General features: G+C 39.3%; 1 protein-coding gene across 1 annotated transcript in view; it reads right to left on the bottom strand.

Annotated features, from left to right (window-relative positions):
* The window catches only part of znrf1 (zinc and ring finger 1), a 73,754-nt gene that overhangs the window by 14,311 nt on the left and 32,590 nt on the right, over positions 1–26,853 (bottom strand). The window contains exon 2 of the mRNA XM_071490700.1: positions 6,028–6,123. Within this exon, the coding sequence (XP_071346801.1) occupies positions 6,028–6,123 (96 nt within the window). The remainder of the gene's footprint in view (positions 1–6,027; positions 6,124–26,853) is intronic.

Genomic DNA, 26,853 nt, shown 5'->3' with positions numbered 1-26,853 from the left:
CTTTTTAAAAAGGAATTAACACGTTTAGACCCGACATCACTCTGTACACATGATATGGGTAAAAGTACAGTGTGCTTGTTGTGTTGGCAGATACCAGATCTATCGCTTTTACCAGTTTCACTTTTTTTTCACAATATCCATCGAGGTCTTAGATGGTTTTATGGGTCCAAAACTTCTGAACCAATCCAAAAGAGACCTGGGGAAAACCTGCTTAAACCTGATTGGATTGTAGATAGATTAGAATATAATTAGGTTCCAACCTGACTCAGGTCCTGGTTCTGAGACAGTAAGAGTAGACTTGTGAAAACCTGTAGCTCACATTTGCTCTTTTGTCATTGTTGGATTCTCACAGCTTGTAAATGTAATTTCTAGTTTGGGGTCTATTCACATATTAATATTTTCCCTGCAAATGCAAGAAAACTAAAACATAGTTGATGCATAATATATTTTAGGACTTAAAGTACAAGACAGTTGAGCGGTAATAATGAAAACCAGCTATGGACTAGCAGCGCTAGATGCTTCAACTGCACATCTAATAATCAGTGTCAGTACAAATAGAGCAGAAGAGTCTGCAGACTGATTCATCCAGACACCAGCCTGATATCTATGGTACAGCTAATGTGTGCATGTGTAATGGCCTCGCTCAGAGATGTGTTGATGTGCGACCGTCAGTCGGCCCAGGTGACTGACAATAGACGCCTGGGCATGCTGGGAGTTGAGATAAGCTGCAGCTCGGCCTGTTTTGTGGGTCTCACAAATCCAAGAGAACAGAGAGAATGAGAGACAGGGAGAGGGAGAGACATTACAGGGAGATTAGACAGCGGGAACAGAGGCGGTCAGACAGACGGACTCACAGAGGAAAGAGGGACAGAGGGGGAACGAGAGAGAGTAATTTGCTGGAAATAAAGAGTGACAAGACAGACAGAGCTGGAGAAAAAAACAGAGGAATTATGGGAGTCTTTCTCCTTTTACCCTCTCTCCTCTCATCCGTTATCAGCCATCAGGGTACTCCATCACTCTGGATCCCATCTTCTTTAAGACAGTTTCACTCTCTCTGTCTCTGTCATTCAATCTTCTTTCCTCTCGGCCTGAATTGAGCTGCAGGCTTGAAACTTACATTAGTTTATACTGCACTGGCCTTGTGGGCCTAGCTGGCTGCTGTTTGCAAAGCTGTACATTTTTTTTAAACAACTTTCCATCATTTAGTCTGTGTGGTTTAATTATCATTATCAACAGCACTACTGTCCACACCGTGCGCACAAACACACACACACACACACACACACTCCCACAAGGTGACCTTTAAGCTCCGGATCAGATGCACATGTACACAGTCTGCAGTCAAACAAGTAGCTGTCAATAAACAAGTTGCTAGGGGCAATGAAAAGACATGGCTGCTGTCAATCATGTGTCTCAACCAACCAGGAGCAGCTGAGAAATTTAAAACAGCAGCCTGTTCAAGGAAACACACAGTAGACTGGAAGGTAGACAGTACATCTGCGGGTGTAATATTACCATTATTATCATACACTGCACCAAAGCCCCAAGAATCCAGAGATATTCTTTTTAGGGTCTTGCAAGAATCTGAATCACATCTGGAGATTTTTTGATATGACATTTCATCACATGTTGAAATATGTGGGCAACTACATCTCTGGATTCTGGGGTATTTCGCAGAGTGATATCAGTATGGACACGCAGTAACAATAAACATGAATGATGTTAGAGCCTCCTGGCAGAGTCAGCAACAACTTGCTCCACCCAGGTCCGATTTGTGTTGTGTCTTGTGGCTTTTACAAAAGTAAAATTTGGACATTTATTTTCATGCTAAAGGTGTTACCAACACACTCAACAATTAAAACAGAAGTAAACAGTGTAAAGTGTTCTAATACTTCAGTCACACAAAAGATATGAAGACCTCATGGGTTTTTTCCCATGAGCTCACCTGCAGTTAGATAATATTCAGGTGGTTCAACCCACAGTACTGTCTTCATGTCGTGATGATCAGCTGCAGCAAATTTGCCCACTCAGTAGTAACATGTTTGGATCTTATTAATAATAAACTTTTGTGGCTTAGGTCATAGCTTTTGTGGCTAAATGTGATTAAATTAGAGATAATTTTATACACTTTTTCAAGTATTTCTTAAAGAGTAAGAGTAACCCAATGCAGCAAACACTGAAGCAGTTTTGGTTGATGTAATAAACTCTCCTGTCCACACTGGCTGTGATGAGGTCTTTTCATAATGTGATTGTATTGTCCCCTGTTTTCAATCACTGGTAGATGCGACTGAGAAATGTGCCTCTGTGTGGGTGCCTGTTTAGTTCAATCTTGTGCACACACACAAGAACGCATATGTATGTGCACGTTGTATGTGGGTGATGTTCACATAACCCTGCAAATGGTGTCATGGTATTTCACTGATCTATGTGGCGGTAATGCATCGACAAGGGTGAGCAAGAAAAAGACTGTGAGCAAGTAAACAAGAATGGAAATAATGTAATGCTCTAACTTTAAAAACATCTTTGCAAATGTTTAATGTAGACAGAAATACATTCATTCCTTCACTGGTTACAATGAGGTTTTTTGAGTGACACTGAATGTTAACAGGGCACCTTTAAGTTTATCCAAAGCTAACATGAGACAGTAGCAGTCTGATTTAGCCAAATGAAGTGAGTATCTTCTAACTACTGTGTAAATGTCTTTATAGGTTGTTAATTCATTCCTCAGCCAAACACATTTAGGTTACATCCACACTCATATGTTTTAGTTTTAAAACCCTGCTCTACTGTCGGTTGCAGAGTAGACAATCTGCTGCCTGTCATGCACATGCTTGTTGTGTGTGAATGGTCATGTGATGAGCATTTTCAGGCATGTTAGTAATGCCAAAGACGAATACAAAGATAAAAATGCTCATCTTGACAGATATAATTTTTTAAAACGCTGTTCTAAAATAAAAAGGTATTAGTGCAGACTCAGACTCAGTCCCAGTGGGAACAAGACTCACCTCTGCAGAGTCGACATTACTGACTTCAGTAATATCCAAGTCAGTAACATTCAGCATTATAAACGGAAAGCCTCATACAGAAGCTGTGTCACTCCCTCCAGACTCTGCTGGCATGACTGTGGACAAGTAGGTACTTTGATTCATATGATGTGGCGTTGCCCACAGTCAAGTGTAATGACGAACATATACATACACACACACACACACACACACACACATTATATATATATATATATATATATATATATATATATATATATATATGTATGTATGTATGTATGTATGTATATGTGTGTGTGTGTGTGTGTGTGTGTGTGTGTGTGTGTGTGTGTGTGTGTGTATATGAACTCTTTTTTTTTTCCTTTTTTTTGTAATATGAAATGGGGCATAGGGCTACACAGCTAAGGTCCAAAGAGGATGATTTGTTAAGGGTAATTAAGACAATTATGTAAATAATTACCTACCTAGTAAATTTGTGAAAAAGAAAACTCCCCATTAACTATATATATATATATATATATATATATATATATATATATATATATATATATACACACACACACAAACACACACACACACACACACCGTAGTAGATGTGGATCTATAGATCAGTTGGATTCAGGCATAAATCTTGAATATATAGATTTAATATAGTAGTTTGTGTGTAAATATTCCTCAGTAACTATTCTACAGTGAGTAAGAAGGACTTGTTTCCATTTCACTATATGAAGTGAATGTTGTGTTTTATGTTTTTGGGCAAATGTGCAAATATCACAGTAAAGTGGTTTAATAACTGATGACTACAGTACTAAAAAAGCAGCTGGCACACTCGCTGTATTTATTATTATTATTTATTTACTTACAACTAACAGCAAGACTAATTCCCCTCAAACATGAGATACATGTGGTTGAATAACATGAGGAAAGAGAGCGGGGGAGCATGGAGTGACACCGAGGGACGAGCTACCAGAGCAGCATGACACAGACACAATACAGCAAAATAAAACATGCCTGGTTTCCACACAGCCCGACAACTTTATTTGTATGACAGCACACTGAATGAAAGTTGAAGAAGTTTGTTTATGTTCTAAAATTGTACCTCAAGCATCTGAATTGAGACTTTTGAGCAGTAATATGTCAAAATGCATAAAGGTCAGCATATTAAAGTTTTTTTTCTCCTCATCCCATTTGATTAATGTGTAAAATTATACTGAATAAAAATTAAAAGGTTAGACATATGGAGGTGCCGTGAATTCTTATCTGGAATATGCAGTGGTTTGGTTAGTTACCTGTGCAGCAGTGCTAAGAAGACACAAGCAGTCCCTGTATCACACTAATTACTGTTACTAGGTACAAACTCTTACGCTGGCAGCAACGAGTTGGTTGAAACATGTCAAGTTGAAAACTTGACATGTTGGTGGAATTTTGGCAAAACAGTCTTAAAATTTGCATCATGGAAGTTGCCAGTAATGATCAAAAGTTGGTCGGGATGTGCTGTTTGTTGCTGCTACAACAGCAACAACGGTGAACTCCCTCAACAGATAATATGGCCAGCACTACACAGTTATTAGCTCCAGCAAGTGGAGAACAATCCTTGGATGCAGCTACAGCATCTGGGCTCATTTCCTTGAGGAAATGAACACACAGTCCACGGCCACAAGTCCCACCAGACAGAAATGATTCCCTGGCATTTCAGTAGCGAGTTAGTGTGTCCGGCTCATTGGCTGCGTCCAGAGTGTTGCTGTTTAGCCATGTTAATCGTTCTGCCAATCCTCAGAGGATTCTGGCGGCTGCAGCTACATAAAAGAAGTTTTTTCTTACAGATGAAAACATGCAAAAGTAAAAAAAAAAAAGCACTGAAATGTTTGGTCCACAAAAGGCCACTGCATCTGCAACCAAACTATAAGTGGCATTAAGACACAATGTCTGTCACTGCCAATGGTAACAATCCAGTCCTTTTATTTGTTTTAATAAATCAGTAATATATAACTCATCATTTATTCACTTGTACCAAAGAGAAGAGGTCTTCACCCTCTTTCCAAGACAGCATCAGAAACCTATAAAGATAAGGCCCTGGATTGAGGGATAAATGCTAATGAATACAACATATTTCAGTAGATGGTTCCATTGATTAATGCACTTAAATAAACCAGTGATGGCACGGTGGTGCAGCGGTTGGTACTGTCGCCCCACAGTGAGAAGTTTTGCAAGTTCTCCCGGTGTCTGTGTGGATTCCCTCTGGGTACTCCAGCTTCCTCCCACAGTCCAAAGACATGCACATCAGGTTAACTGGTGACTCTAAACTGCCTGTTGGTGTGAATGAGGGTGTGAATGGTTGTTTGTCTCTATGTTTCAGCCCTTTGAGAGACTGGCATCCTCTCCATGGTGTACCCCGCCCTCGCCCAATGTCAGCTGGGTTTCACTTTAGCGCCCCCCCCCCACATGTTGGCTATGTAGCAATAACAAATTTTACAAATAGCTCTTTTAAAAGAGGAAAACCAATTGCTATTTTCGGAAGGAACGCTGTAGGTTTCTGCTGCAGTGGAATGACATGAAATGCTAAAAACAAACAGACATAATGGCCTCAGATGGAACCACTAGCATCTCCTGAAACGAAAGACGTTACACGTTTTATCAAGTGTTGACTGCCATTAGGGATCGTATCAGCCTCAGCTGTGTTTGTATTTTCACAACTGGCTGACTGAACATGTCAGGTTGTATAAACTCCTATGAATTTTTATGATTTTCCTCATTCCCCTCATTCATATTTATCATGTTTTGGAAGGACTAGCTCAACAACACGTGTCAGTCTGTAGAGCCACCCATCTTGTCATGAATATTTATCAGCACACCAGCAGAAACAGGAGACCTGGCACAATATTGGGAAGACCAATAAATATGACCAGGGCCAAAGCTAAAATCAATTCATTATTTATAGCACACCAGTGGGCCTGGATTTTCCTTCCAAATAGCAGATCCAGCCTCCTGACATAGAAGAAAAGGTAGCAACAGTGCTCCTTACCATTATAGGAGAGGCGAGGCTTGCTTAGACACATGATGAAGTGAACTTCCATCTCATTGGACGCCACAGACTTAGAGCAGACAGGACACTTGAATCCTGGGAAGAACAGCAGAGAACACATGAGTGGAAAATTCAAATATATACACATACCTCTGAAATAGAAACAACTTGACTATGATCTGTATTTGTGTAGCAGCTTTAACCCTGTTGACAGCCAATAACACCATTAGAAAGCATATTGCTAAGAGAAGAGGGTGTTTTTTTTCTTAGATGTTATTCCATAAAAGAAAAGGAAAAATGTTTCTCAGTTTTCAACGATGATACACATTTATCTTCTGAGGTGATGATCGGAAGTCTAGCAGCCTTGATGGTAAATTACCCATCAGCTCTTATGTGTTGCTGTTTTTCTTGAGGGCCCCTTGATCCCATCTAATGACAGACCATGACAAATTGGGTGTGGATGCTGCGCCATATCTCTCTTTGAAATAAAGCACAGTATCTAACAGGAATATGTTCATTTCAAATGCTGAAATGCAAAAGCTATCTAATGCTACAGATGTTTTCCATTTCCTTATTGTGTCCTTCACTGACTCTGTTCCTATGACAGATAGAAAAAATCCATTATCAACTAAAAATCTGAAGAAAAATACTCTGTGCCACATGTGCTTTGAGGCATTAAATCATTTTTACACCCCTACTAATTTTCCCAGTAGACTGAGAAAAAGCTATTGAACCAGTAAGAACCATTTCATAAAAAAACATTAAGTGAAGCACGAGTAAAGAGTTACATTCAGCTAAAGGTCAGCACAATGATTTGAGATGAGCTTTAATGTAAACACAGTAAAAAGCCACCGTGACAAGTTCTTACTTGTGAATGGAAATAACTGCCCTTCAGTGTGTGTGGGCTTTTACTGCAGTTTGTTGGGTTGTACAGTGCACATGTTCATTTATATAACAGTTAGACATTACTATAGAACTGAGGGAAAATGTGTTGTTTCTTAGCACAACCATACTTAAAAGATTGGAATTTAAAGTGGTTAAAGTTGGTTAGTTTCAGTCTTTCTCGTGCAGATTCCCTCCTTGTGTTTCCATGGACAGTGTCTCCTCGCTGTGAGCTGTGGGATATGTCCTGGTAATCATATGTAGATTGATTAAGCTCAATCAAGCACAACCAGTGATGCAGCCTCTTATTAGCTTTGGCTGGACTTCAAGGAGCGTTCAGACTAAAGCAGAGGCAAACTAGAGTAACCACCTCATCGTCCACTGACCAGTCAAGTTGCAGGAAAGACCGTTATAATCTCCCTTTGTGTTCCTGAGTTCAGAAAATGACGTCCCTGCTCGGCTTAACTTCTGTTGTGTCTTTTTATTTGCATTTGTGTTAGGGCTTTTTGCATTTGTATTGTGGCTTCTGTATTTGTGTTGTGGCTTTTGCCTTCATGTTGTGGCTTTTGTGTTGGTGTTGTGGCTTTTGTATTTGTGTTGTGACTTCTGCATTGTGTTGACCGATCTGATTGGTTGACTTCTTCTCCAAACAGGTAAGACAGAATTTATTTAGACTTTAATGCTTACAGTAACCATGAAACATTTCAACACACTGAATACATACAGTATATGTACACACACACACACACACACACACGCACACACACACACACACACATACTTCTATCTTTGTGAGGACACTCATTGACATAATGCATTCCCTAGCCCCTTACCCTAACCTTAACCATCACAGCTGAGTGCCTAACCCTGACCCTAACCTTAACCTAAACCTAAAAACCTAAAAAGTGAGGACCGGCTAAAATGTCCTCACTTTCCCAAAATGTCCCCACTCTGTTAGTAAAATACTTTTTTGGTCCTTACTATGTAGCAAGTACAAGTACACACACACACACACACACACACACACACACACACACACACACACACACACGTATTTGCTGAGATCTTGTACTTTGTTTTTAAAACATTCATCTGTGCATGTTTACCCACTTCTATCCTCTCACACACTGTCACACACACAACGTCTCCTGGTTGTGTTATGATGATGTAGCCGCCTCACTGGTCCCCTCCTGTGCTTTTTGCACAGAGCCCATTAGGGCTAACTATATTAGTTTAACACATAACAGATAATTAGATCAACCACTGGGCCACATGAACCAAGTTCGCACACAGCTGAGTTTAAACAGGCTTTCAACAGAGATCACTGATGTGTTTCAGCAGAGCTGGGTTTTGTGCCACACTTGCTTGAGTTTACCAAACTGACTGTATGTTTATGCAAATCAAGTTGAGGTCAGACAGGAACGATTTTAATTTTATAAATGATCTAAGGTGGAGGAAGCTGGTGCTGACAACAGGGTTCATTTGTTTATTGATCAGGCCGAGTCATTTTACTCTGGTTTAGCTGCAGCAATGTTTTTGTCTATCCGGGACTTTACACCCTCAGTGCAGTTCAGAAGGAAGTTAAAACAGCTGGGACCACCAGGAGGGGACGATGTCATCAGGGGTTATAACAGGCTGAATTATGTATGTGTGAAATTGGCGGACGTCCCAGATTGTTTTGCAAGTCCTGAATTTTCAAGTCAGGTTTTCCAACAGTTTGTGTGTTTATTTATTTTTTTTCAAAAGTCAGCTTCATTATCTAGTTATAGAGAAATAATGTCAAATTAAATTTAAGCAGAAATCTAACCAGAGATGCATTTTACAGGGACATTTTTACAGTATGATGAGGACAAAAAACAAGTGCTGGAATGAGTATTAACCAACAACAATTTTAACTCGGATTTATATAAATATAAATTGAATATCTTTGTGTTTTAGACAGAAAAAACAAGTGATCTGACATCAACATTGGTTTTTCTCATGATTTTCAGACATTTTATAGACAAAACAGTTAATTACTATTTCATATCTGTTATTTGTCTGTTGTTTCTATGATTTGTTTCCATGCAAAAGAGATAAAAATGATACGAGTAGTACACCAAACATGTACATGTTATAGACTTCATGATTCCAGCTTTCTGAAGTGTGCGTGGCTGTAAACAACCAGCTGTCTGCACAAATGTTACACAACGCTTCATTAATGAAAACTCCCCAATCTGAGATACAGTGGTTACACACACACACACACACACACACACACACAGACTAACTCACTACACAGTTAACCCACCACCACCACCACATGGCAGCTGACCCACTTTTCCCTGGGCTGCTATTTTCAGATGCTCCACAGGGACGAGCCGAGAGAGAGAGAGAGAGAGCGAGAGATGAAGGAAATGAGTGAAAAAGACATGCAGGAAGAAGGTGAGGCGGTTCAGGCATTCGAGGAGAAATGAAGGTTTATGATACATGGTCCACCAGGACTGTAGCTGTGCAGTCAGGGTGTGTGTGTGTGTGTGTGTGTGTGTGTGTGTATGTGTGTTTGACTTCAGCTCAGCCAAGCACCACAAATCCTTGAGGACATCTCACATTCAAGGAGCACATGAGGTCAGATAGGGACAAAAATAAATCACAGGACCAGATCATAAATTAATTATAGCGGTGCCTATGTGAGAGTGTATATTCGGATGTGTGTGATGTTAGAGTGCACAGGCAGGCACGTGTGTGTTTGAGCAGCTCATGCAACAGCACTCTGAGGTTTTGCTTTATGTCAAATTGGCACATTTCTCAGATATTTTTTGGAGCAGTCGTCCCTGTGGACTGCAGGTGATGTCAGTGAATGCCACACAGCACTTTTACACTCGTGGCCATGGGACGCCTTAAACCAACAGACACCGAGGAGACTGAGTCCAGCAGCTTTCTCTGCACCGAGCTCAAACTCACGGCTGCTGAGGAGACAGATTTTAAAGATGAAGGGAGATTGGATTTTTGTTTTTGTGCTGCTCTTTGGCCTTTCTGCTTATAAAAGACACAAGATGAACCAGTTGGGAATCACTGATTTAATCTTTAACAAGGCATTTTATTCTCTAAGCTTACTACAATTTTTTATGTAAAACGTTAATATGAAAAGTAGCTGTCAAATAGAGAGTGTGGTAGAATAGAAGTAGCATAAAATGAAAATTACTTTCCCTCTCTTCTTATATTTATTATTGGTCTGGCTGTTGTCTGTAACCCAAACTATCAACAAGGACATTAAAGCTCCACCTGCTTCACTCTACAGTATATCTGGTTGTCATGTTCAGGTGAGTTACACCTGCTCAGGTTGCCAGGTCTGTCCAGGCTGTAGTACGCTTTAATTAAATGAATCAGTAGATTCATTTAATTCAATACTTTGGTATTGGCATTATTGTACATCGTTCACACTCAAAGAACCTCCCATCCACCTAATATGCATGTCACTGGACTGTGGAGGGGGGCAGCAGGTTCAAACCCAGGACCTTCTTGTTGTGAAGCAACTGTACCACTGTGCTGTTGTAGTTCTTAATCTACAACATACTTCATTTAGGAAAGACAGGTGAACAAAATGAAGATGCTTTATTCTAATAAATCTAGAGACCCTGGTACTGACCCCATGAGTTGACTGCTTTGAATCCTGTGAATTGCAGCCACACAGAAATCCACCCTAATGAACCTTAGATGAGTTTTTAAATCCCACTGAGGTCAGAGGCTGCTACCGAATCCAGGAAGTGTCCTGTATAAAATGAAAAAACAACTAAATTGGGAGCATGATGAAGAAAATTCAGTTGTTTGTAAAGATGGTCTTCACTTGACTGATGAGTTGAAGTGTTTAAAATGCACTTCAGTCTGCACAGGTCGATGTTTAACCAGCTGATGGCTGCTGAAGTTGAAACTGTTATCTGATGTGTGTCTCCATTATTCATACAATCGTGTGTGTGTGTGTGTGTGTGTATGTGTGTGCGTGTGTGTGTGTGCGTGTGTGTGTGTGTGTGTGTGGCTGCTAATCCACCTGCACCTGCAATTCATCAACTCATCACCTCAGCAGCCACCTGCAGGATTTAAAGCCCTTGATTCTGCGGGACAGGCTGAAGAACCAGACCTCTGCTTGCTCCAGTCCATGCTCCGCTACCTGATCCCCTGCTTGTCCCGCTCCTCCAACCTAAACCTTCTTCACAACCTCTCAACAATAAACCAGCCTTTTTCTGAGTTCTGCTTTTGGGTTCATTTATTACAGTAAACGTAGCAGAAACAAAGTCCAAATGAGCATCAAAGACAGCGGAGAGGACAATGATCTGAGCTTCAGTCCCTGTAACCTTTATAAAGAGGGTCTGAAAAGGCAAACAGGGAAAAATTAAAAAGATAATATTCAAATCTTATGAATCCCTTTTGACAAAGAAACAGAATAAAATCTGAATGAAACCATTACCTCTCCCAGTAGGGCCATGTGCATTTTTCTACTACACAGTGGACAGTTTAAGCCCACTGGTGTACAGTAACATCCTGTAACAATCCTGTAACAATACCGACACATTCAACAGGTTTCTGTTCAGACTGCTGAGCCTAAATACAACACAACACAACACAGCTGAGACGGCTGCTCTGGTTTAAACAAAACTAACTTTACATCTTCATGGAGTCAAACTGTGGTCAGACCCAGATTAACTGATTTAGGGTTTGCAGCTCGTCAGTGCTTAAGTCCGTAAGTTAGTGAATGTTGTTGTGTCGATCTCTTTAATTATTATGTGATTCTGTTAGTGTGTGTGACCCACCCTGCCTCTCCAGTATGTGTAGTTCTGACTCAGATTCTCGATAAAACTGTGAAAAACAAACTAAGATACGGCAAACGGACATTTTCTGCAGCAGCAGGGAGAAAAAATGTTACCTGCAACTTTGATTTTATCCATCTGTTTTCTGATCAGCATCACATTCATTGCCATGGAGAATGTGCCAATTTTGTATCGTACAGACCTCCATAGTTCTGGACCCTGTCGCACTAAATTCAGCGCGTTAGCGGAGCAGTAGCTTCAGTGCTCTGTCCGTGTCTAGACAGAATGAATTCAGGCTCTTAGTAGGTAAATCAGGTTTTGGCAGCACTCAAATGCCCTAGCCTAGAGGAGGAAGGTAGTGAGTCAGAGAAGGCTAGCTCCATGGTACAACTCAGAAACACGAGCTTTAAAGCAAAATTCAAGGAAGCTAGAAAGGAAGTGGCGTTCTACTAACCTGGAAGAATCTCTAAAGGCTTGGAAAGACAGCCTATTGGCGTATAAAAAAAGCCTCCGTAAAGCCAGAACATCCTATTATTCATCATTGATAGAAGAAAATAAGAACAATCCCAGGTTTCTGTTCAGCACTGTAGCCAGGCTGACAGACAGCTACAGCTCTGTTGATCCATCTATACCTTTAGCCCTCAGTTGTAATGACTTCATGAGCTTCTTTACAAATAAAATTGTCTCTATTAGAGAAAAAATTCACCATCTCCTCCCCACAGCTGGCTCAGATGTACTGTCCAGTTCAGCAGCCTCAGAGTCGACTGTAACTGGCTTATATTTTGACTGTTTCTCTCCTGTACATCTCTCTGAGCTCACTTCAACAGTTTCTTTATCTAAACCATCAACTTGTCTTCTTGACCCCGTTCCAACAAGGTTGTTCAAAGAGGTTTTTCCTTTACTTGACACCTCTATATTAAGTCTGATTAACTTATCTTTATCAACTGGTTATGTACCGCAGGCTTTTAAAGTTGCAGTAATTAAACCTCTACTTAAAAAGCCTACTCTTGATCCTCATGTTTTAGCCAATTATAGACCTATATCCAACCTCCCCTTTATTTCCAAAATCCTTGAGAAGGTCGTTGCAAACCAGTTATGTGATTATTTGCACAGGAATGGTTTGTTTGAAGATTTTCAGTCAGGTTTTAGAGTCCATCATAGCACAGAAACTGCTCTGGTTAAGGTTACCAATGATCTCCTCATAGCTTCAGACAATGGACTTGTCTCTGTACTTGTCCTACTAGATCTTAGTGCCGCATTTGACACCATCGATCATAAGATTTTATTACAGAGACTAGAACATATGGTCGGCATCAAAGGAACCGCACTAAGCTGGTTTAAGTCATATCTGTCAGATAGACTCCAGTTTGTTCATGTTAATAATGACTCCTCTATCATAACTAAAGTCAGTCATGGAGTTCCACAAGGTTCTGTGCTAGGACCAATGCTCTTCAGTCTATATATGCTTCCTCTGGGAAACATTATTAGGAGGCACCAGATGAATTTTCATTGTTACGCAGATGACACCCAGCTGTACTTATCCATGAAGCCAGGTGAGACTAACCAGGTAGCCAAGCTTCAGGTCTGTCTTAAGGACATAAAAATCTGGATGACCAGTAATTTCTTACTCTTAAATTCAGACAAAACTGAAGTTATTGTAATTGGCCCAAAACACCTCAGAGATACACTATGTGATAATATACTGACTCTGGATGACATCACCTTGGCCTCCAGAGCTACAGTCAGAAACCTTGGTGTCATTTTTGACCAGGACTTGTCCTTTACTTCACATATAAAGCAAGTCTCTAGGACAGCCTTCTTCCACCTGCACAATATTGCTAAAATCAGACCCATTCTATGTCTAAAGGATGCTGAAAAACTAGTTCATGCATTTGTTACCTCAAGACTGGACTACTGTAACTCTTTATTGTCAGGATGTCCCAAAAATTCAGTAAAAAGCCTCCAATTGATCCAGAATGCGGCAGCACGAGTACTGACAGGAACTAGGAAACGAGATCACATCTCTCCTGTGTTAGCCTCTCTGCATTGGCTCCCTGTAAAATCCAGAATCGAATTTAAAATCCTCCTCCTCACCTACAAAGCCATTAATGGTCAGGCACCATCGTACCTTAGTTCCCTATTTTCACTTCGCTCTCTAAATGCAGGTCAACTTGTGGTTCCCAGAGTTTGTAAGAGTAGAATGGGGGGCAGAGCCTTCAGCTATCAGGCTCCTCTCCTGTGGAACCAGCTCCCAGTGTGGGTTCGGGAGGCAGACACCCTCTCTACCTTTAAGACCAGGCTTAAAACTGTCTTGTTTAGTAAAGCTTATAGTTAGGGCTGGCTCGGGTATGTCCTGACCCATCCCTTAGTTATGCTGCTATAGAGCTAGACTGCTGGGGGATTCCCATGATTCACTGGGCGCTCTCTCCCTATTTCTGTCTCTCTCCCCCTCTCTCTCTCGATGACCTCATGCCATTAATTTTGTTTCCTTTTCTCTCCCGTAGTTTGTGCTTCTCCTCTCTCTCCCTCTCTCTGTCCTCATTCTGCAGGTATCTCTGCCTCGGGAGCAGCAGGATCCAGATCCACCACTACTCATCTTTACTATTAACCACTGTTACCTGTCATCATTATTATTGATAACACCATTACCTACACAGCTGTTCCTGGTCTCTCTCTCTTCTCTCCCCTCTCCTCCCCCTCCCCCTCTTTCTATCTTCCCCTAAACCCAACCGGTCGAGGCAGACGGCCGCCCACCCTGAGCCCGGTTCTGTTGGAGGTTTCTTCCTGTTAAAAGGGAGTTTTTCCTCCCCCCTGTCGCCAAGCGCTTGCTCGTTGTGGGAACTGTTGGGTTTTTCTCTGTAACAAAGTAAGGTCTTGACCTTACCCTGTTAAGTGCCTCGAGATAATGTATATTATGATTTGGCGCTATACAAATAAAATTGAATTGAATTGAATTGAATAGCCTGAAAACATCTGGAGGAAGTTTACACATGTAAAGCGCAAGTAAAATATAAACCATTACCATCACTTGTGTCGACCGCCCTTAGCCCTTAGCATTGTTGAAACACCTAAGTAGATATTTATGCATCAGGCTGCACCACACTAAACTAACTCTTACAAAGAGATTAGTTGTTACTTAACATTTACTGTCAGTAACTGTCAGGTGTAACTGCTGCTAGGTAACTGAACCAAGAAAGCTAACGTTAGCTTGCTAATGCACGAGACATTTAGGGTGAAGAGTAAAAGCATCATATACAATTTAAAAGATGTATCTGACCTATTATTTGATAAAATACCGTCTTATAATATTGAAAAGATTTAAAGTTACATTTCACAATAACACAACATACCTCAAATAACAAAATGTTAGCTAATGAGACACAGTACCACTATAACTCTAAACTGCCTACGTTGGCAAAAGCAGATATTTCTCCCTCAGTCTGAGCTGTGTGAATACCAACAAATCTGAAGCACACATTCCTCCATGTGTGCAAACTTAAATAGAACAAAGTAGAGACTATATGCACAAAGATTTGGAAGCTAATTCTTATATCAGTAAGTTACATTATAGCTTGTGATGCTTGCAAAGTTTTAATTTGACAAACAACAATTTTCAAATTAGATAGTAGTTACTAAGAATGAAGTGAGTATTTTGCACAGAAACTTAGTAAACGATATATGATCAGCTGAGTCAGCCAAGCCAGATGTGCATTATACAGTTATACAACAAAACTCCGTACATGTGCAATATCACTAAAATGTTAAATGATACAAAACTGTTTCATCCAAACATAATTTTATTAAGTTTAAGTGTTGGGTATTTGTTCTATGTGAAATTAAAAACGAAGAAGTTAAATAGACACTGAAAATAAAAGCAAGACCTCAGTGCAACAAAAGTGAGTACGGCTGTAACTTTCAGTTGAGGCTGATTACATAAACAAGGTTATAAAATAAGGGTGAACACCACAGCTTCATCAGTTTTGGCCTGGGTTGTGTCTAATGCAACATGGCTCCACACAGCAAGGAGCTGCCTGAACAAGTAAGAAAATATAGGAAGAGCCAACCAATAGCACGACTCACTATTTACACAACCATGCATTGAAAAACAGATAAGTAAGTGCTTCTGACTTGTTTCAGTGTTTCAGTGGGTGATTGGACAGTGTGAAGGACGTCGCATGAAATCAAACTCTACAGACAGCGTCCAAGAGGAAAACCTTTGCTCATAAAGCTGAACAGCACTGCAACATTAAACTCTGCCAAAAACATGAAAAGAGGCCTGATGAATGTTGGCAGTGCACATGAAACCAAAATAAATGTATCTGGATCAGATGGGGTTCAGCGTGTTTGGTGTGCACCAGGCCAGGACCACCACAGTGACTGCACAGTGATGAGTGTGAAACACGGAGGTGGGAGTGAGCCGAAATAGAGCTGCATCAGAGCAAAAGGTGGAGGAGAGATGGCATTTATAGATGGTGCTATGAATGCAAGTTTGTGCCCAAATACTGAATGAAAAGATGATTCACAGTTTGGAGAAGCTTGGCAGGAGATACATTTTCCAACATGATAAAAAAAAAAAATTAAAAAAAAAAAAAATCACACAAGAGTTTTTAAAGAGGAAAAAAGTGAAAACTGTGACCTGGCATATCCCATAACTCGTCTCCAACTGAAAACCTTTGCAGTATTTTAAAGCAGAAGGTAGAGCAATAAAACTACTGCGGCAGAGAGCAGCTGTGAAGAACAGCAGAACAACTCTGCACAGATTTGTGTCACACTGGTATTATCCACATCCACAAGGATTGAATCTGTCATTAACAATAAAAGTGGACATACAAAATATTAAGATAAATAAAAGAATGGAATCTCGCTAATAAAGAATGTGCCCCCCCAACCCAAAAAAAAAAAAAATACAATTGGCTTCATTCTTTTTGGGGCTTTGACGAAAAAAGATTAAACTGTATCAAATGTACAGGATTTGAAATTACTTCATATTTTAGCAATATAGTCAGTTTTGTGTATTGTATACAATAATCACATGATAATTTTTTAAAAAGTTAAGAAAAAAATAACAAAAAAATAATTATGATAATCTGAATTTAAAATGTGGAACTTAAAAACCCCAGTTCAAAATAATTTCTTTGTCTTTTGTGGCAGCTGCAGGTGCTGCATTTATTTCAACACTCAAACTGAACTGAATGTTGTGTTATCCTGTTGTTGGTCAACCCTCTGTGATGTTTTAGTGATGAAACACATCAGTGAATCAAAGTTTCACAGGCGGGCAGCGCTACACTGTGATACAATAATTAACATTCAGTGAGTGGTGGGGATCAAAGCCGGATAATGACTCAAATGCTAAATCAGTTGTCAGGCTTCCCGTCTGGGTTCTCCTGCAGCTGGCTCTTCACTGGGACACTGCGTCTCACTGAATCATCTCGTCTGTCAGGAGGAACCATCATGTGGTCAGCGCTCATGCCTGATTGGTCACATTTAACGAAAGATGACTTTTCATGCACTGTAGAAAAACAAATGTGTATGAAGTGTGAGGACTGGACAGAACACCACCCTGAAGATGCAAATAAAATAACAGGTAATTTAATGTTGAAAGTTTTAATACTGTTACAATAATTTATGGGTAAAAAAAAGATTAATTTCTGTCTGAGAGAAGAATTAGATTTTTGCTGTTTAAAGTTGGTTTGTTTTATTTTTGTGAACACTGATTTGGTTTCTTGTTATTTTGTATTGATTATATCAGTGGCTTATTGGGTTAATTTCTTTGTTGTTTTTTTTCTCCTTTTTTTTTGCCAGGATCATTTTCCTAAGTTTTAGTATTTTACTATTGTCTTTTTTTTCTAATGATCATTTATTTTTTTCAAAAATGTAATTTTCCTCTCAGGGGTTGTTTATGCAGACAGGGGAATAACAGGGGAATAACAGGGCAATGATTCTGGCAAAAAATAAAAAATAAAATCATTCACCTTTCAAGGCTTCCATAGTTTTATGTTGAGTGATTGTTTTTGTTTGTTTGTTTGAATGAATGATATGCTTTCATATTTTTGGAATATTTGTTTATTTCTGATAACAAAATATAAAAAAGATGTATGATATTCATGTTTTCACCAATAGATAGAGAATTTCCATTATAATTATAACTTTGGCCAATACAAATATGCACAGCATATGTTTATTTATATATATATATATATATATATATATATATATATATATATATATATCTCATTCCAATTATGGACGGTAATACATATATATCTGCCCATATTTTTACTTAACACAACCCAAGCTCCACAGTCACTGAAGGAGATGGGCACAAATTACTGTACTTGAAGAAGCCAAAATATAACATTTATCTTGGCAGGACACAGTCCTATTTCTAAGTTCTTTGATTTTTCCAACAGCAGATTGGATTTTTTTCAAACTTCTGTGTCAGATGGGGACCGTCACATTCCTGCTTTAAGTGGAAACAAGCTTTGGTGAATATGAAAAGGGAGAATCTGGTCCCTTCAGTTATCACAAACGAGTTCAGAAATACTCCGAAAGTTAGATATTAACTAGAGTTTATTGATTCAGAAACTGGCTATTAATCATAATCATCATAATCATAATTAACGATTCATCCTCTTATAAATATCCTTGTATCAGTCACAACCCTGATAACATATTTTGGAGCAATGGCCAAATCCTGATGTGCTGACTGATAAAAATTATAATAGATCACCCTTAAATAAACTTCTATTCATTTCACAACAGAGGGATTTAACTGAGAGGGATAATTAGCATTGTTGCAGTTTACAACACAAGCATTTTGCTGTCCACTGAACAAAGGGAAAGAGAGGCACTGATAATAAACTGCATATGATTATTATATAATACAATACAGGATGAATGCAAACAAGTTCTGAGGGCTGCTGGGCCAGAGAAAGACCTGTTAGCCCACACACTTCATTACAGATCTCTGAGCAGTAAAGGAGCCCATAAAGGTGGATGTTTTAAATGACCATGTCTGTATGCATCTATATATTACATAATAGATCTGTACCTATATATGACTTATATCCATTTAGTCAGGCATTAATTCATCATGCCTTATTCAGACTCCCAGTATACATTAGGTAGACTGTGAGACACACCTCCACCACGGTCTGTGAACATGCAAAGTTTTTGCCAGCTGAACTCCACAAAAATACCTCCAACTATTGCTACGTCCACACTAATATGTCACATGACCATTAACGTCGGAAGCAGATTGTCTCTCTGCAATTGGTTAGTTGCAGAAAATACGATGAACGTGGAACAGCAAAGGCAGTTTTAGCATTAAAATGCTGAATTTAACTGCACAACAGCTGCTAGTGAAGACAACAAGGTCAACAACACATGTAATTCCTTATCCACATTACATTTAATCCTAGTAGTCGTGAATGATAAGACCCAATCAGGGAACAAACATACACCAGTCAAAGTTTTTCCCATGGGAAAATGTGTCCAAGCACACCTAGCACACCTGCTCCCAGTCTCAGATCTGCAATAACCTACCTAGGTGATTTTCCACTGGTGTGTATTCAGTCAAACTGAATACACACCAGTGGAATGGACTGAGCCTCCGTTTACAATGACTCCGCAGCCTCATCCACAGCTCACCAGCTCAAGCTGATCTGCATCAGTGATCCAGAGACCAGACCCAGACCATGTGCCACTGTTGTAAAGAACCTTTTCACTGGTGTCTACGTCATCCCTTCCAAAAGTCTCAGTTTCTGCCCGTCCACTCAAAAACTCCAGGGGAGTGTGGACGTGGACGCCAGGAGTACACGTAACAAAAGTGATGCATTTTAAAACTAAAATGTATCATTGTGAATGTAGCCTAAAATGTTGCTATACTAGCTACTCACACCAGCTATCTCGAGATAGCAAAGTTCGTTATCTTGAGATAATGACATATTATCAGGAGAAATTTTTTTTTTTTTTTTAGTTTTCTCAAGATACAGGACAATTATTCCGTTATTCCAACATAACAAAACTATGCTATTGAGTAACAGAATAAAAAAAATATTTGTCAGTATGGCCTTTCTAGGCTTCCGTAGTTTTGAAGTGAATGTTTTTGTTGTTCCTCTCTTGCCATCCTGTGTGTGGTGTTACTGCCCTTTGTGATAATATGCTGACAAATCTGATTTTCTAATGTAAACCTTTAATCTTACAGCAGCTCTACTGTGCTTTAAAAATGGTGGTTATAATGGAAATGACAGGCAGGTCATGAAGTAAATCAGCTGAGCGTTTCAAGGTGGTTGCATGGTGTCATTTGTAAAAATCTCCTGGAAGAATTAGTGTAAAAATCCACCAAAACACAACATCTTATATGCTGAAATTAAATGAGTCCAGCCACCCATGCACACCCTGCATGACTATGCAATAACAACAGTGAAAGAGGCTGAATAGATAGAGCTGTCACACACTCTGAGCTCAAGCGCTATTAAATTGTCCCATGGAGACTTATTCTTGTCAACCCCTGCACAGACAACAGACACACACACACACACACACACACACTTCACAGGTGAGGTCACACAACTCTGTCCCTGGCCAATGCATATTTCATCAACCCTGGGCAGCCTGGCAGAGCCCGAGACCCTGACTCAGCTCCCAAATAACCGCTGTCCGCTGATGAAGACCTCAAGACTAACAAAGGCACTTGTGCCAGGGCAAAGCCACAAAGTGTCTGAGCTACAGACAAACAGAACAGCTACACTGGGTATTGTTTGCACAGACACTTTGTCGAGAGCTGCTGGGTTTGTTTTTAAAGATTCGGTTTTAGTTTGCTGATCACTGTCAAAGTCAGAGGAGAAGACTCATATCAGTTTAATCTCCAGGACAAACATACGTCCAGGATGCTTTTCATTTTGCACAAAAACTAGAGAAGATAAAAATTCACCTTCCAACAACTCCAAAGCTGATTCTTATGAACATGCTGCATCTTGTTAGCTAGCTAAAACTAAATCCCCTGACTTTTGCTGACAGTAAAGTTACGGCAGTGCTAAAACCGTGCACCCTCACTATAAAGACTTTTGTGATGCTCCACAACCTGTGCTGCCCCACAGGTTGTGGGACATTTGGTAATATCGCACACAATGCACGTCTGGTGCTACTGCTAGCAAAAGCCAACACTTTCAGTGAACTTAACAATGGGCAGAGACGGCGCCAACAAACTTTACATTCACAGACCCATTAAATCAACTGAGAACCATCCAGTGTGTTTACAAACACTGAAGTAAGTTGTGTTTTTTTCCATTTTGCTGATTTTAATTAATTGCATTTTAACAAGAAATCTGGATTCTGTGTGCATGTGCGTGATAAAGGATAAAGTAGAGATCACTGAAGAGGCCAATACACTCAGTTTCCTCTACAAGACTGCACATTGAAGGTTTTACTATGTTAAGTTCAGACACGTTTGTGGCAGAGACAGCATCTTCTTTCACCTCTACAGTTAAAGTAATATAACCATGTTTCCAAAATAAGGTCAGGGCAGGGGAGAAATCTGGTCACTGACCTGCTGCATGTATACACAGATTTACAGTAACCAGGATACTCCAGTGCATGCAAACGTGTTCTCCGATTACCCAAGTAATCTGGTTTCTCTGTGCAATCGGTTCTCTGAGAAGGGATCCGTTAAAATGACACAAAAAACATGGTGCTACATTTGCAACACAATTCCAACATAAGATGTGTAAAAGATGTGTATAAAGCTTGACACAGTCCACGCACTGAACAAATTAACACAATTTCTGGTATTTTAAGAATCCAAAAACAGCCTGGGCCAATACACACACACATTTTATTTATTTATTTATATTATATATATATACATATATATACATAGTGAAAACCTGCCCTCGTCTCCAACAACAGTAGGCAGCTGTTTTCATCAAACGCGCTCTGATAAATCCAGTGTCCACTGCTCAGCACCAAACAGAGACAGTTAGAGACGAGCTGGTGAACAAACTGACACATTTAGTGGCTGTGGAGCTGCTATAAGGAGCTGCTGAGGAACAAATGAGAGCTTACATTCATGGTAGACACACATGCTGTTGACGTGTACAGCCAATTTATTTGGATTTATTTCAGTCCAAATGAATTCAAACTTTATTTGCTTCACATTTGTAATTTCAATTTTTCCTTTCTGTGATTCAGTCTTGAGCAGACACATGACCGATACTGTTTTGCATGAAGCATTTCTAAATTCTAATGTTGCATCTAGTTTTTTGTGGTGAAACGGGACATGTCACACAACTCTTGTGTTGCTAGCACACCTTCTCCCAGTCTGAGATCTGCAATAACCTACCTAGGTGATTTTCCACTGGTGTGTATTCAGTCCAACTCAGATTGCATTTACTGATTGAAAGCATTTGTCTAAGATTCACTGAAAACTTTCTAAAACGTATCCTTCCTTTCCTGCCTTAAAACTTCCATTTACAATGACTCCGCAGCCTCATCCACAGCTCACCAGCTCAAGCTGATCTGCATCAGTGATCCAGAGACCAGACCCAGGCCATATGCCACTGTTGTAAAGAATGACAAAGTATCACTGGGCAATTAACCGAAAAAGTATCTGAAGTGACACTGAGAACCTTTCATGTCTTTCGATATTTTCCCCAATGCATGAGTTCAAGAACTGTCCTGTTTCAGTCTTGTGCCTCCTCTCCGAGCAGCTAATGTTAGTCCACGCTTGCTCAAAGCGAAGCCGGTGATATGGATGACGTGAGTGCAAACACTGAGCCTCAGTCAGAGCATAGAGAGACACCAATAATCACCATAGTGACAGAAGTGCTTCCACAAAGCAGCTGTTGCTAACACAAGCATTATAGGTGCCACACAATATGCAAAGGATTCAAGAAGATATGGAGAGAACTTGTGCCATTGCATATTATATCACAAAGTATATGGCTCCCATGGCTACTGTAGAAGATAACTGGTAATTAATTGTAAGTGAGGTAATAGTTTGAAATAATGGTGATGTTGATCTAAAGTCATATTGTCCAGCCCTATGACAGAGTGACCATTCCTCTGGAGCTGCGGACAAGCTCTTCAAACTGTGCTGGGTGTGTAACCTTCTTATCGATCACCACTCAGCTCTGTCTTCACCGTCTTTCACTGCTCAAAGCCAAATGTTCACCTGTCCAAACTAAAGAGAGTCAGTGCTCCCAGCAGTGAAAAACCTCACTTGGCATCTCTTTTACACTGCTTATCAGATGGACCTGACAATGAAGTTACGTCCAGCCAAGATGGCTGCCAGAGGACGGATCACCCCTTCAATTCTTTTACAGCGTCCTCTCTGACCCTTCATCAGTGAACAGAGATGTGAATCTAGTGATTCTGTTGAAAGTGATGATCCAATCACTGGAATACAAGAGATGTCCAGATGTAGCTTCAGATTCATGAAAATGTGCTGATCTTGGTGACTGTGCACAAATGTTCATCAAATCTGACTTTAACTAGTGTGATAAGAAGTGAGTTGCTTGAGAGAACCATAGACAGTCAACTGCTGCTTTGCTGAGTGGTTTGAACACACCACATAAAGGCAAGGTCGTTCAGGTGTTAATGAAGGAGTCTAAAAGGGCTAAACACATATTTGAAGATGCAGACATGCCATATAAAATGAATAAGTACTTCACTGAGAGGAGTTACCTCATTACACCTCAAGAAATCTTCCTGGGCCACAGGTCTTGACAGCACATAAATGTGTTATTACTGTGTGGGACTATTAGAAGCACCAAGTCAGCCTAAATGATCCAAAACAGGTGTGAAAGAGCAAAAACAGAACTGTAACATATTACATATATGTCCCTAAATCAATAGTTATGTTGCCATATATGTCACCAAAAAGGGAATATATTATTATCATATATATATACATATATGAAGATATAATTTTATAACATACATCAAATAGTAAAATTTGTATATTAACATACATTAAAAATATCTATATAATACATTTTATGTGATATAACATGCTGCGCCCATATTTGTTAACAATATATATTTATGCTATGTTTATTAAAACATCATACATATAAAATTCGATATGCTTAATTCTTTTTTCATTCATTTTAAACCTGTCTATCTTCCCATTTTGGGAAAGTGGTCTCAGACTTTTGGACCCTGTATATATCAACATGTAGTGACAGGCTTTGGGATGTTTATGTAACATATGTCTATAATATAAGCATATAAACATATTAGTATGGGCTAGACATAAATGTCAAAATATGACAACAGTTGCAAATACTAATAGGTTTCACATATAATTTTTAAATATATGCTTTTATTCTATATCTACATATATTTCATACTTGGAAATTCAGTATATGTACATATATTACATTTGTATATGGGAGGACCAGCATCTGTATTTACAGAGAACACAGGTGATCATATCATGTACTATGTGCTTGAAGGTGTGGCCACTTTAGAGGTCAGGGTTCCAGTTCTGACTTTGGATATGGAAATGAGAGAAATGAGCCAAGTGTCATACTGAACTTGAGACAGTGCAGTAACACAGACAGTATCCCAAATGTGAAGCCTTTTACTGCTCTTACTTTTTTTATGAGGGGATGAAAAAAAATCAACAGTGGTGTTAATTGATTTGGCAAAGAGAATATGCAGCATCATCTTCACAACAGTTGGTCTAAATGGGCTTGTGATATTTCTAAAAGCCCTGAAGTCTCATCAGGATGCTGTCTGACGCAAAACTCATTCCAAAACATCATTTTATGACACATTATGTGAGGTTTTGTTTGTACCTTCATTTCAAAGACTAGTGAAAAACAGTGGCTTGTTACCTCAAAAATGTGTCTAAAACAGTGACTGTCAAAATAAGACGATAAATGCCACCAGTGCCTACCCTGTTAGTGTGGGGTCATTCATATCTTCACATGTTTGTGAGAGTCTTAAAGGTGGAGTATAACAATTCTGCCTTTTCAGTGCAAAAATGTGAAAAAAAGAAATAAAACACTGAGCTCTATAGGAACCCAAGGTACAAGATTATTTAACTTGATTATTATATTTACTGCATTACATATGTTCTCCCTGTAACTACAGGAATAGTTTAATGCTCAACACTAAGTGTTTGCTGATTTGTTGTTGTAACTTTCAGTTTTGTTCTGTCATATGATACTGTATTAAAAGTCTTTATTTCACTTTCCTCTGAATGTGATATTAAAATGTCAATAAATTCATGTACTTTATAAATAATTGTCCATATCATTGCTCCTGGTTTTCATTGACATGTTTTATACTTAAGCATGAGAGAGAAAGATGTAGAAGATGTAGTTATTGATACAACAACCATAAAACAAAGGTTTTCTTGACACTGTTTTCATTAGAATTAATTGGTTTACTTTAAATTGAATTGGATACATCTTTATTTAGAAGACACTTGCTAATCCCATTTAGCAGCCTGTAACTTTTAAACGTACTGCTATGAAACACTTTTTGAAAACATTTGTAATCTGTCTTGTAAATTATTGTTTTGTTTTTTTTGTTTTTGTTTTTTGTGGGTTATGCAGCCTACAACACACAACCATAAGGTGCTGTGTTGAAGTTGACCTTCAATAACTTAGATTTTTTTTTTTTTTTTTTTTTTTTTTTAAACAAATGTACATCAGGTTCTATCTTGTTGGTAATTTGTTGCCACTGATTTAAATTGAATATGCAGCATCTTTTTCATGTTGTAACTGCACAATAATCACAATACATTTTAACACACCTTTGTGTCATCATTCATCTGTGTGTTGACCTATTTATCATAATAGGAGTGTTAAAGGGGAAAACGCGTCCAATCTGACACGTGTTGTCCCTGAGCTGATGCAGCATGTGACAAAATCCAACACAATGAGATGTTTTTAACACATCTGTTCTCAGAGGGTGGTCACTGGAAGGGACTGGAAACACACTGAATGTCTCAGTAGATTCAAACTGCCTGTATATTATTTTCACTTTATGTAAAGCACATTGAGTTGCCTTGGTATGAAATGCGCTATATAAATAAAGATGCCTTGCCTTGCCTTGCCTTACATACAATGTTTCAGGTGATGACGAAATTTAAAAATTCTTTAAAAAGTAAAATTAAAATGACAGAGCTGCTTCAGTGTCATTTGTCACTTGACTAAACAGTTAATCTTTCATACATGAAAACACAGAGCTGAGGGGTTACATTAATCCTTTCTACCCTGGTGTTGAGAACGTGGACAGGATCTTTGTCCAGTCACATTTATTGTGGTCATCACTGTTTAACTGTCTCATCAGCTTCCAGGTTTTTACCAAAAAACAACCAATCACATGATGATTCACACATTTGAATTTTCTTCCACTCATGTCCGTCTACAAACTGTTGCTACAGTGGGACTTAAGGGCGAATGAATAGTTAACTGGTCAAAAAACTGACTTTGAGTGGAGGGGGGCAGAGGGTTCATTACAGGCATTATGTTGACAGTTTGTTTAAATACATCAGCTAAACTGAGTTATATTCATACAGAGTTTATTAATGATTAAATTAACCTCTGACACCTTATGATCAGACAGATGAAACTCTCTGGTTATGGTAGTTTTCTTGGTGTAAGTTACTAGGCCTGTAATAAAATCCCTCCAGGGCTCCTGAATCACCTTGTCAGGGCTTGTTCTGCAATAATCTCTGGCTCACTGTGCTTCTTCTCTTTCTGAACAACTTTTAATTACCTAAAGGTCACACGGCAGAGCACAGAGCACTGGAGATAATAAATCACATGGTGAGCCACACAATGATGATTTTCTGTTGTTTTTTTTTTGTTTTTTAATCACAAGTTCAACTAGGGACCATCATTCTGTGGGATCACAGCAGCTGCAACACATGATGTTTCGATCAATGGTCACTTACATTATTCTATGAGTACTCAGCACTCAGGGGATGGGCCACACCCATCTTTAAACTCAGCCTTCATTTTGGTCTCAGCTACACACCTGTGAAGTTTCATGATTGTATCTTGCAGGTTGTGATGCTCTCAGGGTGACAAACTCTGTCCACAGTCAGACAGACATACTTTTTAAACACCTGACAAAGTCCCATAAACCACCTCTGTGGTAGGTGCTGCTACAGTAGGAGTCCCCAGGACCACACTGACCC

Source organism: Trachinotus anak, unplaced genomic scaffold (assembly GCF_046630095.1).
Source record: "Trachinotus anak isolate AG129_WGS33_773 ecotype Australia unplaced genomic scaffold, CSIRO_AGI_Tana_v1 ptg000002l, whole genome shotgun sequence".
NCBI lineage: Eukaryota > Metazoa > Chordata > Actinopteri > Carangiformes > Carangidae > Trachinotus > Trachinotus anak.
This window is presented reverse-complemented; position numbering and strand designations above follow the sequence as displayed.